At 43.2% G+C, this 17936-nt stretch overlaps 1 protein-coding gene across 1 annotated transcript in view; it reads left to right on the plus strand.

Moving 5' to 3' along the window:
• LOC122814984 (F-actin-monooxygenase MICAL3-like) overlaps positions 1 to 17936 on the plus strand; it is a 489064-nt gene that overhangs the window by 382003 nt on the left and 89125 nt on the right. Inside the window, exon 5 of the mRNA XM_044087239.1 lies at positions 6467 to 6583. Within this exon, the coding sequence (XP_043943174.1) occupies positions 6467 to 6583 (117 nt within the window). The remainder of the gene's footprint in view (positions 1 to 6466; positions 6584 to 17936) is intronic.

Raw genomic sequence — 17936 nt, forward strand, 5'->3', positions numbered from 1 at the left:
GTGGATTTGGCAAGTTTTGAAGAATGGTATAAACACAGCAGCTTCATTTAAAAAATGTGACTTTATACACTTGGGAAGTAGTAATCTGTAAAAGATCTGCACAGAAGGCAGGAATGTGGTGCACATCTAATTATTTAAATATAAGCAAACATTCAAACAGAGGCAAAGAATATTGGCAAAATAATGGTAGGGGTTTGCTATTTGCTAGAGCAACATTTCTCCTCAGCTCCCTCACTTATAGAATTCTCAATGAAAGATACTTTCCTCCTTTCCATAGTGAGCTAATCATCCATGAACAAAGTTATTCTCTCAGGAACTCCAATTGTTTGCAGCTGTTAAGTCTCTTTTTTACTCTATCCTGTTGTTAATGGGCATTCTTGAAAATTGTCCTAACCACCTGGAATAACATTCCTGAAACCATTAGGAATTCTGAGAAACTTAAGTCATAAAATCTCTCTAACAGCATTTTTCTAAATAAAATAAATGTACCTGCGTTAGTGGCACCTATTGATTTCTGACAAATTAGCTACTTTTTGCCTGTTGTTGTAAACCATGTGTTATCTGTTCTTCATTTTTCTGTTGTAGTGTATAGGTTGGGAACCTAATTTAATTTCCTGGATAGATGTATATATATATATATATATATATATATATATATATATATATATATATATATATATATCATGTGGTGTGTGTGTGTGTGTGTGTGTGTGTGTGTGTGTGTGTGTGTGTGTGTCTATGTGTGTGCATGTGGTATTGGTCATTCTTATAGATTCAGGAATGGAAGTAAGACAGATGTTCTCCGTGTTTCACTGTTGCATTCATCACCTATCGGTTATCCCTGCTGTGGTAGCTCTTGTCCGGCCCAAATACCAGAGTCAATGTTTTTCTGCTTCTGCTGCTGTCACTTGCTGCCTGATGTCAGGTTGTCAGTGCTATAAAGGAAGGCAGCCGACGCCATTACAACAGTCTTTCTTGCCGTGGAGCCTGTAGCAGAAGCAGTTCACAAGTGTACCGGTTGGTCGCTATCAGAGTTTGAATTATAGCTGAAAACGTCTAAAGCTAAGTACCCCGTTGGGGATCCTTTTTTCTTGCACTAACCAATGTCCCAAAAAGTTAACAGTTGTCTCACCTGTGGAAAGCAAATACCACACCAAGACTTCCATTCATACTGCATCACTTGTTTAGGTCCAGACCACGATGTCCCCCGTTGCCGGTTTTGTGCCCTCTTTAATACGAGAACCACTCGTCATAGAGCTCATATTGTAGCCAGGTATTTTTGTCTTCCATTCTCGCATTCCGAAATGGCGTCCATCAGCCAACGATTTGTAGACATTCCAAAAAAACTTAAGGATAAAGATAGAGACAGACCACACAAGGCTAAGCCTTCAGACGACTCTACCGCTAAGCAGGTCGTCAATTCTCCTGAATTCAGTGAAGCACCTTTGCAGCCCCTGATGTCCGATTGGATACCTTCGCAGGCCTCTACTGAGACCCTTTCGCAGTCTGGTATGTCACAGAAATCTTCTTTGTCTTCCGAGCCTTTGGTTGTCTCTGCCTTGGTTGGTTCCGGAGCCATGACGCAGGCACCGGCTTCCGAGGAGGTTTTTCGCACTACCGAATCTGGACAAAAACTGACGTCTTCTCCTCCGACTACCGTTTCTCTCAGACTGATGGATACTCTTAGGCCTAGAAGCAAGGCTACTCCTAGGAAAACTACCTCTAGCCACTATTTTACTCCTGCTCCACCACCCTAAGCTCATATGCTTAAAATGGCAGAGGATCTTATCACCCTTATCAGGGGTAGTCAGACCACAACTTCTAAAAGGAAAAGAGACCTTTCTCCTGAAATACTGTCAGAACAGGATTCTGAGGAGTCTGATTATTCAGGTTTAGAAGAGGAACAACAACCTCTGACTGCTTATGAGATTTAGATGCAGAGGAATCCATTCCCTTTGCGTCCCCACCAGAAGATCTTTCCTTTGGGGAAACCCTTCACACCCTCAGGGAACATTTCCACTGGGAATCCCAGGACTTCCCTCAGTCTAAGAAAAGACTAAGAGAGTTTCTTGACCTGCCCCAGCACAGACCCTTGGCCATCCCTCCAATCATAGAGGTGGTTGATGATGTCTTCCATGAATCCAACTTAGCTCCTGATGCCCTCCCACCTGCTCCCAGAAAACCCAACAGGTATTACAGAGTACCGGATTAGACCCGGAGGTCATTACACATAGGACCAAAAGGAGCTAAGGCTAGTTCTGCAAAGAATCCTATTCCTTCTGACAAGGACTCCAGAGCTTTGGACAGATGGGGTATAAAAGTATACACCTCTGCAATCTTAGCTATCAGAGCACTCAACTGTCAGTTCCACATTTTAAAATATCAATAACACACTTTGGAACTATTAAAACAAAAGATTTCAACCTTTCCTGACTGTGCCAATTCAAAAGAGTTAGCAGATTTACTGCACTCTACTTGTCAAGTGGCCAAACACTAATTACACTGTAGATGTGATGCCTTAGAAGCCTCAAGCAGGGCAGCAGTGTCAGGATCTGTTATTAGGAGACATGCATGGTTGAAGGAACAACCTCGCCCTGATCATGTCATATCTAAATTACTTGATGCACCCTTGGATAAGGACCACTTGTTTGGTGTAAAAGCAGAAGAGGTGCTTAAAAAGATGGAAGACAAAGCAAAATCTATGTAAACAGTAAAAGATTTATTTCAGGTACAACCTCCTAGGTTCAGCAGGAATTTTCCCTCAAAACACTGATCCTTTCCTGCACCTAGCAGACAGGGGCAAGGTAAGCCCTGCAGGGACAGATCATCCAGACTCCTATCCCAGGGACAGCAGAGAACCAAACAGTGTACCACTTCCGCTCCAAAGGCAGGGAGTTCTAAGCCATCCCTCTATGGCAGAAACTCTCAATGACTCCCTCTCCCCCCTCTGCCCTCTTTTCACTCACCAAAAACTAGGAGGAAGGCTCTCCCTCTGCAAAGAAAATTGGCTTTCTGTAACAAAGGACCAATGAGTCTTAAAGATAATTTTTCAGGGAAACAAATTCTCCTTCAACAAACTCCCAATTACAAGAGGGTACCCAGACTTACATCCAACTCAGTGGGAAGAGGCATTGAAACAAGTCCAAACTCTCATATCCCAAGGGGCAGTAGAACCTGTCCCCTCATATCAAACAGGCAAAGGCTTTTATTCAAGACTATTCCTTGTTTCCAGAAAAAAAGGGCACTTGGTGCCCCATCCTGGATCTATCCATTCTGAACACCTCCCTGGTGGTCCTTAAATTCAAAATGCTAACTTTGCAGCAGCTGCTGCTTATGCTGACAAATTAACCCCTGGTTAGTTACCCTAGATGTAAAAGATGCCTACCTCCACATCCCCATAATGGAATCCTGCAGGAAATTCCTTCGCTTCAGAGTAGGCTCACAACACTTTCAGTTCTCTGCGCTACCCTTTGGCTTATCTACTGCTCCCAGGGTATTCACCAAATGCTTAGCCCCGGCCTTAGCCTTTTGCAGACAGAAACATATACAGATTTACCCTTATCTGGACGACTGCCTCATTCAGGCAGATTTCAAAGAAAAGCTGCTTAAGGACCTCCTCTTTGCAAAACCCTCTTACCCTCCTTAGGATAAACCATCAATGAGAAGAAATCAAAGCAAACATCCTCCAGGAAGATAGTTTTCTTGAGAGCACTGCTGGACACAGCATCCCAAATGTCCTTCCTATCCCCAGAAAAGCAGAGTTTCTTGCCACTCTGTTTTACCCAGCTGGCTTGCAGAAGTCACCTCACTGCGAGGAAGTTCTTGCAAGCCTTGGGGTACATGGCATCTTGCATCATTCTAATTCCTCTGGCCAGGCTTCACATGAGAAAACTTCAGTGGTACCTAAAGAACCTTTGGTGTCAGCACTCTCAACCTCTAGAGATCTCTCTCCCTCTGATTTCCTGTATAAGGGCTAAGTTTCTCTGGTGGGCAGGGGCCTGTGCCCAGAACAAGGGTCTTTCCTTCACCCTCTGCCCAACCAGGCAGACCATTACCATCAACGCCTAAGACATAGCTTGGGGCTCTGAACTAGAAGGCAGGTGCACCCAAGGTATTTGGGATGCCCAGCACCTTCCCTTACACATCAACCAGAAGGAAATGATGTCAGTACAAAAGGCTCTGACATTCTTCAAACCCCATCTCAAGCCAGGGGTTCTCCTTATCAAAACAGACAACACCACAGTAATGTGTTACATCAGCAAACAGGGAGGGACCCAATCTTACCCTCTGTGCAGGCTAGCCATGAACCTCTGTCTGACAGCCTCTTCCATGGGATTACACCTAATAGCCCAGTATCTACCAGGGATCAACAACACCCTGGCAGACCACTTAAGCAGAAACTTACTGGACCCCCACGAATGGCAGCTCCATAGGCAAAAATCTTTTTACAAATCACTCAGGCATGGGGCACTCCAGAGGTGGATCTCTTTGCTTTGCATCTCAACTGTCAGCTGAAAAAAATTTGCACCAGGGAGTATCACCACCTAGTGTGGAAGGTGGATGCCTTGACCTTCCCCTGGAACACTCTCTTTGTGTACACATTCCCTCCTCTACCTTTTATTCCCAAGGTACTGATCAAAATAAGGGAGGAGAGACCAAAGGCTATCCTCATTGCTCCAGATTGGCCCAGACAACATTGGTACCCCTTACTGCGCAGCCTGAACTTACAGCCTCCCAGGCAGCTTCCCCTGATCTCAGACTTCTTAACTCAGGTGTGTGGGGGGGGGGATGCTGGCCTAGACTTGCAGACTGAAACTATCAGCATGGCTAATACTCAAAAGACAAACAAGGTGCCCCTGTTAAGCAAACAGGTCCTAGACATTATCACAGAGGCCAGAATGCCCAGCACCAGGAAAATGGAAAAGATTCTGCTCCTGGAGCCAGTCCAGAAGGGTAAATACCTCACAACTTTCCATCCCTCTTATCCTGGACTACCTAGTGGAGCTACTTAATAGTGGCTTCTCCTTCTCCTCTATTAAAATCCATGCCTCAGCCATTTCAGCTCATTTTGATACAGAACAGCCCCTGTTCTTCCATCCTTTTGATTAAACAATTCCTCAGAGGGGCTTCTAATATCATACCTCCCAGAAGGCCACCCACTCCAGTCTGGGACCTGAATTATGTTTTGGAAAAAATATCTTACCACCCTTCAAACCTGCTGTTTCAGCAGAACTAAGATACCTGTCCGGGAAGACTGCTTTTCTCCTAGCTATCACCTAAGCCAGAAGGGTTTCAGAACTTCAGGCACTGATGGCATTGAGCCCTTCATCATCTTCCATGCAGACAGGGTCACCTGAGGACTAATCCCTCCTTTATGCCCAAGGTGGTATCTAATGTAAATCTCAGCCAGGCCATACATCTACCAACCTTCTTTCCTAACCCTCAAAACAAGGGTGAAAGAATTCTGCACTCAGTAGATTTGCACAGACAGCTCAGATACTGTCTGGACCATAAAAAACCCTTCAGGAAAACAGACCACTTGTCAGCTTTGCCCCAGGGGCAGTGGGGAAGCCCATTTACAAACAAACTGTTTCCAAATGGATATCGCACTATATCCATTTCTGCTACAGATTGCATGAGGAACCCCCCCCCCCCACCAAGTCTATTCAAACCCATTCCACTGGGGCAGCCACCACTTCCACAGCATTCCACAGAGGAGTTCCCACCAGGGACATCCTGGAAACTGCCATCTGGATTTCTGTCCATACTTTTACCATTCATTACCACCTACCTCTCTTTTCTAAGGCTAGGGCAGGGTTTGCCTCTGCAGTTCTGCAGGGCATGCTGACCCATTCCTAGGTCTCTTACTAATCCTACCACCCCTCTCCTCATCTTTTGGAGTCCTCCCACAGGGGATGACTGCAATAGTGAAATACGAAGACCATAGTACAGTTGCGTACACTTACCATAAATGTAGATGTTCGAGTGTATTACTGTTGCAGTCTTGGTTTCCCACCCTCCTTCCCCCTTATATCTTCTTTCTTTAGGGAGACAAAAATTTCTAAAGGTGGCTATTTACTTGGGCCTCTGACTGGTTAGGGCAAGAAAAACTGATGTAATGGTGTTGGCTGCCTTCCTTTATAGCACTGATGACCTGATGTCAGGCAGCAAGCGACAGCAGCCAATGCAGAAAAACACTGACTCTGGTATTCGGACCAGCCGAGGGCTACCTCAGCAGGGATAACCCAAAGGTGATGACTGCAACAGTGAATACACTCGAACATCTACATTTATGGGAAGTGTACACAACTGTGCTTTCTACAACCAAGTGTGTTATAAGAAGCATGGCCTTGTCCATGCAGCTATCTTTGGAATTCATGGACAATGTATTATTGCTTTTGTAAACTTTGGTCTGTAATATCTGCCTTTCGGTTTTAGGACTCATTAATTGTTTGTTGTCTTCTAGGTATCCGCCAACTACAGCTTATACTCTTGAAGGTTGCCTTGATCTTAGGGGTAGAAATCCATGTTGGAGTAGAATTCCAAGGTCTCATTGATCCCCCTGAAGACCAGGAAAATGAAAGTAAGTCAGAAAAAAAAAACATTTGTAACACTTCTGAAATGCAAATGTTATTCTGCCTAGTTCTTTACATTTGTGAAGAATAAAATAATTATGTTTTTTATAGTTTATTGCCATACTTTTATTTATTCTAGCAGAATAGAAGTATTGTGTATAATTCTGTTGCAGAACTTTATTTTTCTGACTATGACAGTGGTACATTTGAGGACCCCTGCCACAAATAACACATAATGGTCTGTTTTGCTTTGGACATAAAACTTGGCCACAGTTAGTTAAAAGTTGAAGACTTTTGTTTTAGTTTTGTTTCCTTGTGTGAAAATTGGAGGAAGATGGGTGAATAGAATTTGATACATAATTATATCAACTGTATAAATAAATGTAAAATACAGGCTTGTGTTTTTAAATGAAAGAAAACGCTGTAAAATGTGAACTTCAAGATTGTTGCAACATTGCCATCTGCTGTAAGGAAAACCAAGCCAAGCATTTCAAATGTGTCCTTTGAAATTGGAAAGATATTATGAATCTCTTTGATGTTTTACAAGTCGGCTCCAGTGGGTCTGGATGAAGGTTTCATGCTCATTGTTTTAAGGTTAAAGTTAAGGGCCAGAATTTACATGTGGAAGGTGCTTTATTGCTCTGGTTTCTGCTAGAGTGTATATGCGAAATGCCTTGTATTGTTGTAGTTTCCTGAGCAGGTGTTTGCTTGCTAAATAATGCAGTTTGTGGCCTGAGAAAACCTAAGTGTCAAAATGATGTAATTTGGGAGGGCCTCAGCAGAGCTGTTGGTTGGTGTTTAAAAACTATTGTTCAGTGGAGAGACTGTAAGCATTTTGATCTTGGTTATCTAACCCAGCACTGCTTATGCTTTATGTATGTAAGATTATAGCACTGTGTTTTCTCTTAAGATTAGCTAAAGATTAGAAAGTTAGACTAAGTGTTTTTTTTTACATCAGACCTGTCCTACTGTATTGTTTTAAGTTTCTGTGTGATCTCTGAACTCTTAGATATCTCTGTGGTGTAGCAGTATTGCCTTGGTTTTTAATTATTTATTATTAAATATTTTAAAAACTTTTACCTGTGGCTGGTTTATGTAGAGATAATTTAACCTCTAATGTACATTGCATGTGTACAGATTTTACTGTCTAAGTCACTCCAAATTAAGCCTTGACTGTTAGGCATACTACCATTGGATTATAATATTGCACAGTAATAATTGGACACCCTTTTAAGGGCCTTTTAGTAGCTGATAATATTAGCTGGTGGTGAGAAATTACTACCGTATAGTCTGGGTAAAGGGGCACAGCTAGAGAATCTGTGTCAGCCTTTCCCAGGAGTGTCTGTGAAGTTGTATAAATACTTATCTTAAAGTGTGGGTGTGTGTCAGCTACCTGGGCAGGGACATGAAGCACTGGTTGGACAGAGAGGGTACTGGAGATTAGCTTGCCAGCTAGGCTGAGATCTGAACCCTATAGCTGTGCCAGTGGGGAGTCTTATTGCGGACCTGGAGAGCAAGGGAGCAACCATCCCCAGACTGACTGTGATCTCTGTGTGCACTTAAGGGAAATTGTACTTTACTGTGTGTATTAGTTATCCTTTCCTCTTCTAGGAGACAACCTCCCTGGTATTATTGGTGAGGATTGAGGCTCCTTGATTGCTGGGCCAGGGCACGGTCATCACATATTGGTGGCAGTGGTTGGGATATCCGATCACATATTGGTGGCAGTGGTTGGGATATCCTATCACATATTGGTTTGCTGTGGTGGGATCCGCATCACATATTGATTAGTTGGCAAATACTAATTGGCTTGTAGTGGTGTGGGTAGAGCGAATTCCTGTAGCATATGTACAGTGATCTCTAAAAGTGTTTTGTACTCTAAAACAGCCACGCAGTGTATACTCTGTTCAGATCACAGTTGTTTTATTTCTTTTGTTAGCTTAGTGTTAGGGTGAGCAGGCAGCATGTCAGCAGAGGAGTATGGAGAGCTGACAAAGGAGCCAGCTGGCGGAGATAGCCAGGCTAGGGGACTGGTGCATGGAAACCTGACTAAGGCACACCTGATTGCAGCCTTGGTTACAGCTGCATCAGAAAACAGCAGCCTGGACGACATTCAGACTGACAGTGGACATACAATATCCTCGGTGAATGGACACCTGAATCTTTCTGCATTGGATTTATAAATCCAGCTGGAGCTAAAGAGACTTGAGTTAGAGGCCAGACGTATGGAACTAGAAGCAGCTGAGAAAATGAGGAGTCTACAACCTGAGGAAAATGAATGGCAGGGGAGGCATGAGAGGGAAATGCTGGCTCTTCACCAGAGTTATGGAGGTAATGGGGAAGTAACTGGACCCCAAAAGCACAAATGGTCAGTACATTTCTTCCACAGTTTAAAGAGGGGGATAATTCTGATAGCTTCATTCATATGTTTGAGTGGGTATGTAAACAGTATGAAGTTGACCAAGGGCTCTGGGTACGGTTCCTGACCCCCTTACTCCATGGTAAAGCTGTAACTTCTTTAGCAAAAATGCATGACACTGATTGTTATGATTATACTGCTGTAAAAAGACACTTGTTGGAATGTTTTAAGCTAACACCTGAAATGTATAGGAAAAAGTTTAGTGAGCAGAGAAGCAAGCCAGATGAAAATGTATGTGAATATGTTGCTGAATTGAGCACTCATTTTCATAGCTGGGTGAGTGGATGTCAGCTCACCACTTTTGAAGGGCTGGCAGACATTTTGGTAAGGGAACAAGCCATTAGCACTTTGCCTGAGGACATGATGATCTGGTTAGCTGATAGAAAGTGTGCTACTTCAGAGGAGTTGGGAAAGAAGGGAGACCTATACCTAGCAAGCAGGGCAGCCCTGCACAGGAAAGGGACCCCCAGTACTGCTCATGGGACTAAAGGAACCCATGGTGGGCAGCACAGACTGCTCCAACAGAATCCACCAGTAACGGGGGAAGCCACTAGTCCAGATACACGTCCAGGAGCTAGAGTTAAATGTTTTGAATGCAACCAGTAGGGCCATGTGGCATACAGATGTCTACGGAGGCAAGTTGGGGAACCAAAGGTGAGGGAGCCAGTAAGTGGGAAAGACAAAATGCCAACAGTAGTTTGTCTTGAGACAACAGGGGTATGGAACTACCATCCTGCAGATGTCCTGAGAGGGAAGGATTTGGATGAGGCAGTACTATGTACTTATACTGTTACATGCAATGAGGCTAGGAGACAAGCATGTGGGTCTGGTAGCCTGGGGGAGACCCAGACAGACTGCATACGTGCAGCCAGGACTGCTGAGGTGGTTACTTCAGGGAGTGAGCTACACTGTAGCAGAGAGACTGAATGTGAGCCACAGCTGCTTGTGGGTACTGATGTTCCCTTGGACAGAGTGACTGCAAAGGTAGAGGTGAGTAGTAGTACCCAGGCTGACAGTGAGGCACCACTGTCAGAGGATGCCAGACTTCCTGTGGAAGGGGAGCTGGGAAGGGTTACAAGGAGAGACTTGAGACAGGCTCAGCTCTTAGACCCTACATTGCAAGGCCTGAGGCAGGTAGCTAGGGAGACACCTGATTCTCAAGGGAAGGAGGAATCCGTATACTGGGACAAAGAGTTACTATACAGAGAATGGACCTCTGAGGGAGGGCTAGAAGTTGAGAGAGTACAGCAGTTGGTAGTGCCTAGAGCTTACCATCTGGCACTTCTAGCCATAGCCATGATATTCCCTTTGCAGGTCATATGGGCATAAAACGTACAATGAGGCGTATTATGCAAAACTTGTATTGGCCTGGAATTTCCAGAGATGTAACAGGGTACTGCAGGACTTGTGAGCAGTGCCAAAAGGTAGGCAAGGCAGGAAACAAGGTGAGATTTCCTTTGATGCCTTTGCCTGTGATTGAGGAGCCATTTCGGAGTGTAGCAATGGATATTGTGGGCCCTCTGAGTACCCGAAGTTCCATAGGGAAAAGTATATCCTAGTGATTGTAGATTATGCTACACGATACCCTGAGGGCAGTGGCTTTGTCCTCCATTGAGGCAGAAAAGGTGGTAAATGCTTTGCTAGAGATTTCAGCAGGGTAAGTTTCCCAAAGAAAGTACTATCTGACAGAGGTGCCAATTTTATGTCAGACCTGCTGGCTTGTCTGTGGAAGTCCTGTGAGGTGAAGCACATGAAGACCACCCCCTACCATCCCCAGACTAATGGTCGTGTTGAGAGGTTAAACTCTACAATCAAGTCCATGCTACAGGCATTTGCAGATCAGTTTAAGAGGGAGTGGGACAAATATTTGCCCCATCTGTTGTTTGCTTACAAAGAGGTTCCCCAGGAATCCACAGGTTTTTCACCCTTTGAGTTGCTGTATGGGCATAGGGTGAGGGGACATCTAGATTTAATTCAAGATGAGTGGGAACGTGGAGTGTGAGTCTCACAAGGAGTCTTTTATGGCATACGTCCTAAACCTTAGGACAAGGCTCAGGGAACTCATGAGATTGGCCCAGGAGAAACTGGCAGAAGCCCAACAACAGAAAAAGGTGTGGTATGACAGGAATGCTCGAGCTAGAGAGTATACTGTAGGGCTGCAGGTGATGGTTCTCATTCCTGTCAGACATAACAAGTTGCAATCAGCGTGGGAGGGACCCTACAAGGTGGTAAGAAAGGTAAGTGATGTTAACTACATGGTGGAACTGCTAGGCAGAAGGCAAGGGCACAAATTGTACCAAGTTAACATGATGAAACCTCACCATGACAGGGAGGCCCTTGTGCTGAGCATTTGCAATGGATTGCAGGAGGAGTCTGAGGGAGATCTGGTGACTGATCTCCTCAGTGAGGCTTGGGTTGACACCTCGGTGGAAGGGGTAGCAATGTTCCAGCAGCTATTGCCTACCCAGGTTTGAGAAATCCGAGCAGTGTTGCAGGGGTTTGGGGGCATGTTCACTGGGAAACCAGGGAGCACCCACCTGGTGCAGCACCAGGTGAATACAAGACCCCAAAGGCCTATAAGGCAGGCCCCTTATAGGGTGCCTGAGAGAGTCAGACATACTCTGAGGGAGGAGGTACAGGAGATGTTGGAACTATGGGTGATTCAAGAGTCCAACAGTCCCTGGGCCTCACCAGTGGTGTTGATGCCAAAGAAGGATGGTAGCACCAGGTTCTGTGTGGATTACAGGAAATTAAATAGTCACACAGAGGCAGATACTTACCCCATGCCTAGGACAGATGAAGCCCTAGAGCAGCTGGGTGGGACTAAGTATCTTACAACCATTGATTTTACCAAGGGTTACTGGCAGGTGCCTTTGACTCCCAGTGCTAGAGAGAAGTCAGCCTTTGTGACTCCTTTTGGCTTTAAGAGTTCACAAAGATGCCCTTTGGGATGAAGAATGCCCTGTGACTTTCTAGAGGCTGGTAGATCATATCTTAGCAGGAGCAGGAGGGTTTGCCCTTGCATTCAGGGATGATATTGCTGTCTACAACCATTCCTGGCAAGAGCACCTTCAGCATGTCAGGGAGGTGCTAAGCAGACTACAGAGGGCAGGGTTGACCATTAAGCCGAGCAAATGTTAGGTGGGTATGGCAGAGGTCTCCTACCTAGGACATAGAGTGGGGAGTGATAAGATAAGGTCAGAACCTGCCAAAGTGGAAGCTATTCAGGCATGGTCTGCACCTGTTACCAAAAAGCAGGTGAGGGCATTCTTGGGGACAGCAGAGTACTACAGAAAGTTTGTCCCTAGTTATAGTACCATAGCTGCTCCCCTCACAGACCTGACAAGGAAGAACAGGCAAGATAAGGTAGTGTGGACCCCAGCATGTGAGCTGGCATTTCAGAAGCTTAAGGAAGCTTTGAGAGGACCCCCTGTGTTAGCCAGTCCAGAATATAGCAAAGAATTTGTTGTGCAGGTGGATGCTTCAAACTATAGGGTGGGGACTGTACTTAGCCAGATTTCTTCAGAGGGAGAAGAGCACCCAGTGGTTTATCTCAGTCGTAGGCTCCAATCCAGGGAGGAATGGTATGCAGTAGTAGAAAAGGAATGTCTATGTCAATGTCTATCCATAGTGTGGGCACTACAAAAACTTCAATCTTATCTGTATGGAAGAAAATTCACTGTGATGACAGATCACAACCCTCTAACATGGTTAAAGAGAGCCAGTCAACACAATGCCAGGTTGCTAAGATGGAGCCTGTGGTTGCAAGCATATATGTCATTGCAGCACTGCAGTGGGAGTAGCAATGCCAATGCAGATGGGCTCTCAAGACAGGGAATGGGGTGAGGTACACCCAGATAGACCTGACACTCTCAAGCGATGTTTCTCAAGGGGCCCTTGAAAAACTTGCTTGAGTTCCCCAGGGGGGGGGGTGTGAAGATTCGAGGAAGATGGGCAAAGGCTGCCAGCCTAGTCAAATAGAATCTGATACATAATTCTATCAACTGTATAAATAAATGTAAAATACAGGCTTGATTTTTTAAATGAAAGAAAACACTGTAAAATGTGAACTTCAGGATTGTTGCAACATTGCCATCTGCTGTAAGGAAAACCATGCCAAGCATTTCAAATGTGTCCTTTGAAGTTGGAAAGATATTATGAATCTCTTTGATGTTTTACAAGTTGGCTCCAGTGGGTCTGGATGAAGGTTTCATGCCCATTGTTTTAAGGTTAAAGTTAAGGGCCAGAATTTACATGTGGAAGGTGCTTTATTGCTGTGGTTTCTGCTAGAGTCTATATGTGAAATGCCTTGTATTGTTGTAGTTCCCTGAGCAGGTGTTAGCTTACTAAATAATGCAGTTTGTGGCCTGAGAAAACCTAAGTGTCAAAATGATGTAATTTGGGAGGGCCTCAGCAGAGCTGTTGGTTGGTGTTTAAAAACTATTGTTCAGTGAGAGACTGTAAGCATTTTGATCTTGCACTGCTTATACTTTATGTTTGTAAGTAAGATTATAGCACTGTGTTTTCTCTTAAGATTAGCTAAAGATTAGAAAGTTAAAATAAGTGTTTTTCTTTGACATTAGACCTGTCCTACTGTGTTGTTTTAAGTTTCTGTGTGATCTCTGAATTCTTAGATATCTCTGTGGTGTAGCAGTATTGTCTTGTGTTTTAATTATTTATTATTAAATATTTTAAAAACCTTTACCTGTGTCTGGTTTATGTAGAGATAATTTAACCTCTAAAGTACATTGCATAGTTTCAGATTCTACTGTCTAAGTCACTCTAAATTAAGCCTTGACTGTTAGTCATACTACCATTGGATTATAATATTGCACGGTAATAATTGGACAACCTTTTAAGGGCCTTTTAGTAGCTTTTAATATTAGCTGGTGGTGGCAGAAATTACTACCGTATAGTCTGGGTAAAGGGGCACAGCTAGAAAATCTGTGTCAGCCTTTCCCAGGAGTTTCTGTGAAGTTGTATAAATACTTATCTCAAAGTGTGGGTGCGGGTCAGCTACCTGGGCAGGGACACGAAGCACTGGTTGGACAGAGAGGGTACTGGAGGTTAGCTTGCCAGCTAGGCTGAGATCTGGACCCTATAGCTGTGCCAGTGGGGAGTCTTATTGGGGACCTGGAGAGCAAGGGAGCAATCAGCCCCAGACTGACTGTGATCTCTGTGTGCACTTAAGGGAAATTGTACTTTACTGTGTGTATTAGTTATTCTTTCCTTTTCTAGAAGACGACCTCCCTGGTGTTAGTGGTGAGGATTGAGGCTCCTTGATTGATGGGCCAGGGTACGGTCATCACACCTTGGATTTTGCAAAGGTGCAAGGTGCAAACCTTGGATTTGGCCTCTGGTGCATGCTTTTTATTTCATGTGCCCAGTGAAGTAAAAATGTTTAAAAATAAAAAGATATTTACGTTCATGTTGTTTTTCATGTTTTCCAGTTCATAATTAGTAGTTAATTGGCCTTTGAAGTGCTTCTCCGGAAGGTTCTTAATGCACCTGCACCCGCCATAGGGTCTAAATAAGCATGTCAGATTTTGACCTTCTTAAAACCCAGCCTGGGTTATCTTAGGACCCCTTATCATGTGTTATAGCTGGCCATTCATAAGTAAGTACTTTAATTAATAGTTTTATGGTGTTTCTTTGGACAAAGGCTCTGGCTCTTGCTCTTGAATGCCTTTGTTACTATTTCTCAAGACCTTGAAACTATATGATATTCAGAAACACTAAAGATGGTTATAGATTGTTTTGGCAGCCATCTCCCTTACTGTTTGCTACAGCTTTGTTTAAAACTTATAACCATACCATCTCCCCCTTTGCAGAAATTCATGGTATTTTTACCATTTGCTTTTTTAAGCTTATGGCAGAAAAGTATAGTTAGAACAAAATCAGTCCCACCTTTATTGTTAATTGACCATTGTTTTTTGTTTAGCATCAATTTACAGTATCAGATCATCCTTTTATGTAATGTGAATCGTCTGAATAGGCATATAGTTAAGTGTAACAGATATCATTGGTCACCTTCCTCATGAATCAGTGTAGATCCGTTTTGCCCATGTTTTCATCAGAAGACTTTTGTGATGCTCTGATTGATTCACTGTTTGGTGACCATACCAACTATGGTGACATCATGAAACAGTGGCATGTAGCATCCACTAGTTTCCAACAGCAACAGCATTTTAGTGGTGAGATAATTGGCTCTTAATCCACGGAGTATTCATTGCCTAAAAACAGATATTATAAGATCTTATTTCGAGGGGCCTTCTGCACACTGTTTAGCATTTAAAATGTACTCCTTTACAAGCACTATAACCGTCTCATTCCCTGTCAAAAATGTCTTAATTTTCTAGCTTTTAAACTTGATGGGAGAGTGTATACACATTGTTAGCTCATGCTGTTAAGTCATATGTCAGAAAGGCAGCATCTAGCAGCATACTTCTCAGTTTCTGCCATTCACACAGTTTATATCTGGATCTTAACATATGTCACTGGAAAGTTTCTTCCATTTAGTTCCAAAGAAAGACAAATCTGTGTCCCTGAAGACACCACATCAGCACTGTCTGTACTGACTGGTGAAGTGTCAAGATATTTAGCAGTGCAGTAGTGCTAGTATTTTAGCTTGGTTACCAGTAAAAGAAGGTGCAAGAAGCTTAAGATCTGTCTTGCTGTTTACATGATGTAAGAACGAGAGGGTAACCAGCTTAGGGATCAAGCAATGGGGCCACTGCTAAATGTCAGGCATGAAAAAGCATGAAAGGAGGAGGAGAGCAAGAATGAGGCAAGTCATATGCCAGAAACTGCACTGATTACTTTTGCTTCCATTTGGCCTTAACTGCTTTATGATTGACACTCTCCCTCCATTAGTGAAGGATTGAGTTTTCTCCATTTGTCAGCTCTCACAAGTTTGCATGCCACACCATCCACTCAGATACAAATGGGAGACTGCGCTACATTATGTGGAAGACACTGGCGTGCCCTGTTAACACATCTGTGATCAAAATCAAGCCTAAGGCAGCTTTGTCTTTCACATCCCTAGTGAGTACCCCCTGTTGTGTACTCTTAAGGTCCTAAGGTTACCTTGAAGCATGGGCTGAGGTATGTTCTTTGATGCTTAAGAGAGATATGCTTGAGTAGGTGCAGGATTACAGTCTTAAAGACTGTAATTCAGTACTACGCAGAGTTCTGCATAAACTGTTTTGGCTTGACACTGTCTTCAGCATGCAACTTCCAGAATAGTGAGGGCCGACTGCCCATCTGCTACTATCTCCGTGCCATTTGTGTGATGCACAAGATACCAGATTAATGTGGGCAACCCAGTTCTGGAGCCAGCTTGAAGTAGGCAATTTACTCACTTGAATCTACCTGGGTCTGAGTTAGAGGAATTGGAAGTCCCTACCCTTGGAACAGACAAGAAGAGTGAGACATTTATTCTGTGTAGCATCTCCCTTGGAAGTCTGCTGTGGACCAATCTGATGCTGCAGTGCTTTCACCACAAAAGAGAAAAAAGAAGTATTTGAGAATGAAGGCTGAAGAACTGTTGGTCATTCCGTGTGTGAAAAAGTTGTAACAAAGAGGGTAACATTCTTTTTTCAAGATGAGAGATGTTAGGAAATGAGCTTAGGTGAAATAAAGGTACTTTAACTGAATACAAATGTTAACAACAATTTAAGAGATAAAATTTAAAGAGTTGCCTTGTAATTGCCTTTTTCGTACATTCATGATATTTAAAAAAGATGTGTAAAATTGTATGTAGAGTAGGAATTGTGTATTTCCTATTAGGGATGTTTATTGCAGTTTTTAAATGAAACCATCTTTGTTTATTGACTCTGAAAACATGTATATTATTTAAAGCATAATACTCTTTTCGGGGTATTGCACCAAGTCGTGTGGCAATGCTTTATTTATTCACTCGTTTATTGGGAATTCCTCACCCTCATTTAGTTGTTCTCAACTGTAGAAACCTGAAATTATGCTCTAAAATTTAAATTAAAGCCACAGGCAATGTCTACTGATAAAAATGAATGACCCAAACATTGATGTTCAAAACATCAACCAGAAAAAGTTGTCTTTGTTAACGTCAACTTTCTATTACGTATCGCTGAGCAACAGTCTTGGCACATACAAAACATAACTTAGAGAAAAAAAGGAGTATAAAACATAGTTTTTATTATATTAGAATTGTTTATTCCCCAGTCTATTTGATATATCAGAATTCTATATACGTTAAAAACTATGGATTCTGAATGTGTGAATCCTCACTAGTGACCCTCTTTCTTTGCCTTTCTCCCAGAGGCCATATAATATAGGGTGGCAAAGTGGCACAGAGATTATTGTTGATACTTTATTGTAGGTTCCCCCCATTTGGATATCATCTGGGGTATTTGCAGAATCTGCATTTCCTCTCTCTATTCATGAGGTCTTCTAAATTGCCCATACATGCAATGCGCCATATGACACTGAGTGTGTCTGCATGTTTATGTGTGAGTATCCTGCAATGAACTGGCTCCCTGTTCAGGATGAGTGTCTATGCCTTTCACTCATTGATACCTGGAGTATGCCCTGGCTTTCCGCTGCCCTGCACTGGATCAACTAGGTTACTTGAACATTAATGAATAATTGAATGAATGAATGAATGAATGAATGAATGAATGAATGAATGAATGAAATGAGTTTATGATCTAAGCACCATTCCAACATAGGTTCATAGGTTTATAGATTAGTACTAGGCTAACTGCCCTTGCGAGTCATTTTAAGCCTAGCCAATTATCCCCCTGTGAGATTCAAACCCTGTACCTTGTGTTTGTAAGGCAAACACCTTAACCATTAGGCCACCCACATGTCAATGAAATACTGAATCACATGTCTTCTTAAATTGAAGAAAGAATACGTCTACCAGATCATAATTTTAAATGCCTTTTTAGAGCAGAGAATTA

This window comes from Protopterus annectens, chromosome 11.part0 (genome assembly GCF_019279795.1).
Source record: "Protopterus annectens isolate FY-2018-M chromosome 11.part0, PAN1.0, whole genome shotgun sequence".
NCBI classification, from domain to species: domain Eukaryota; kingdom Metazoa; phylum Chordata; order Ceratodontiformes; family Protopteridae; genus Protopterus; species Protopterus annectens.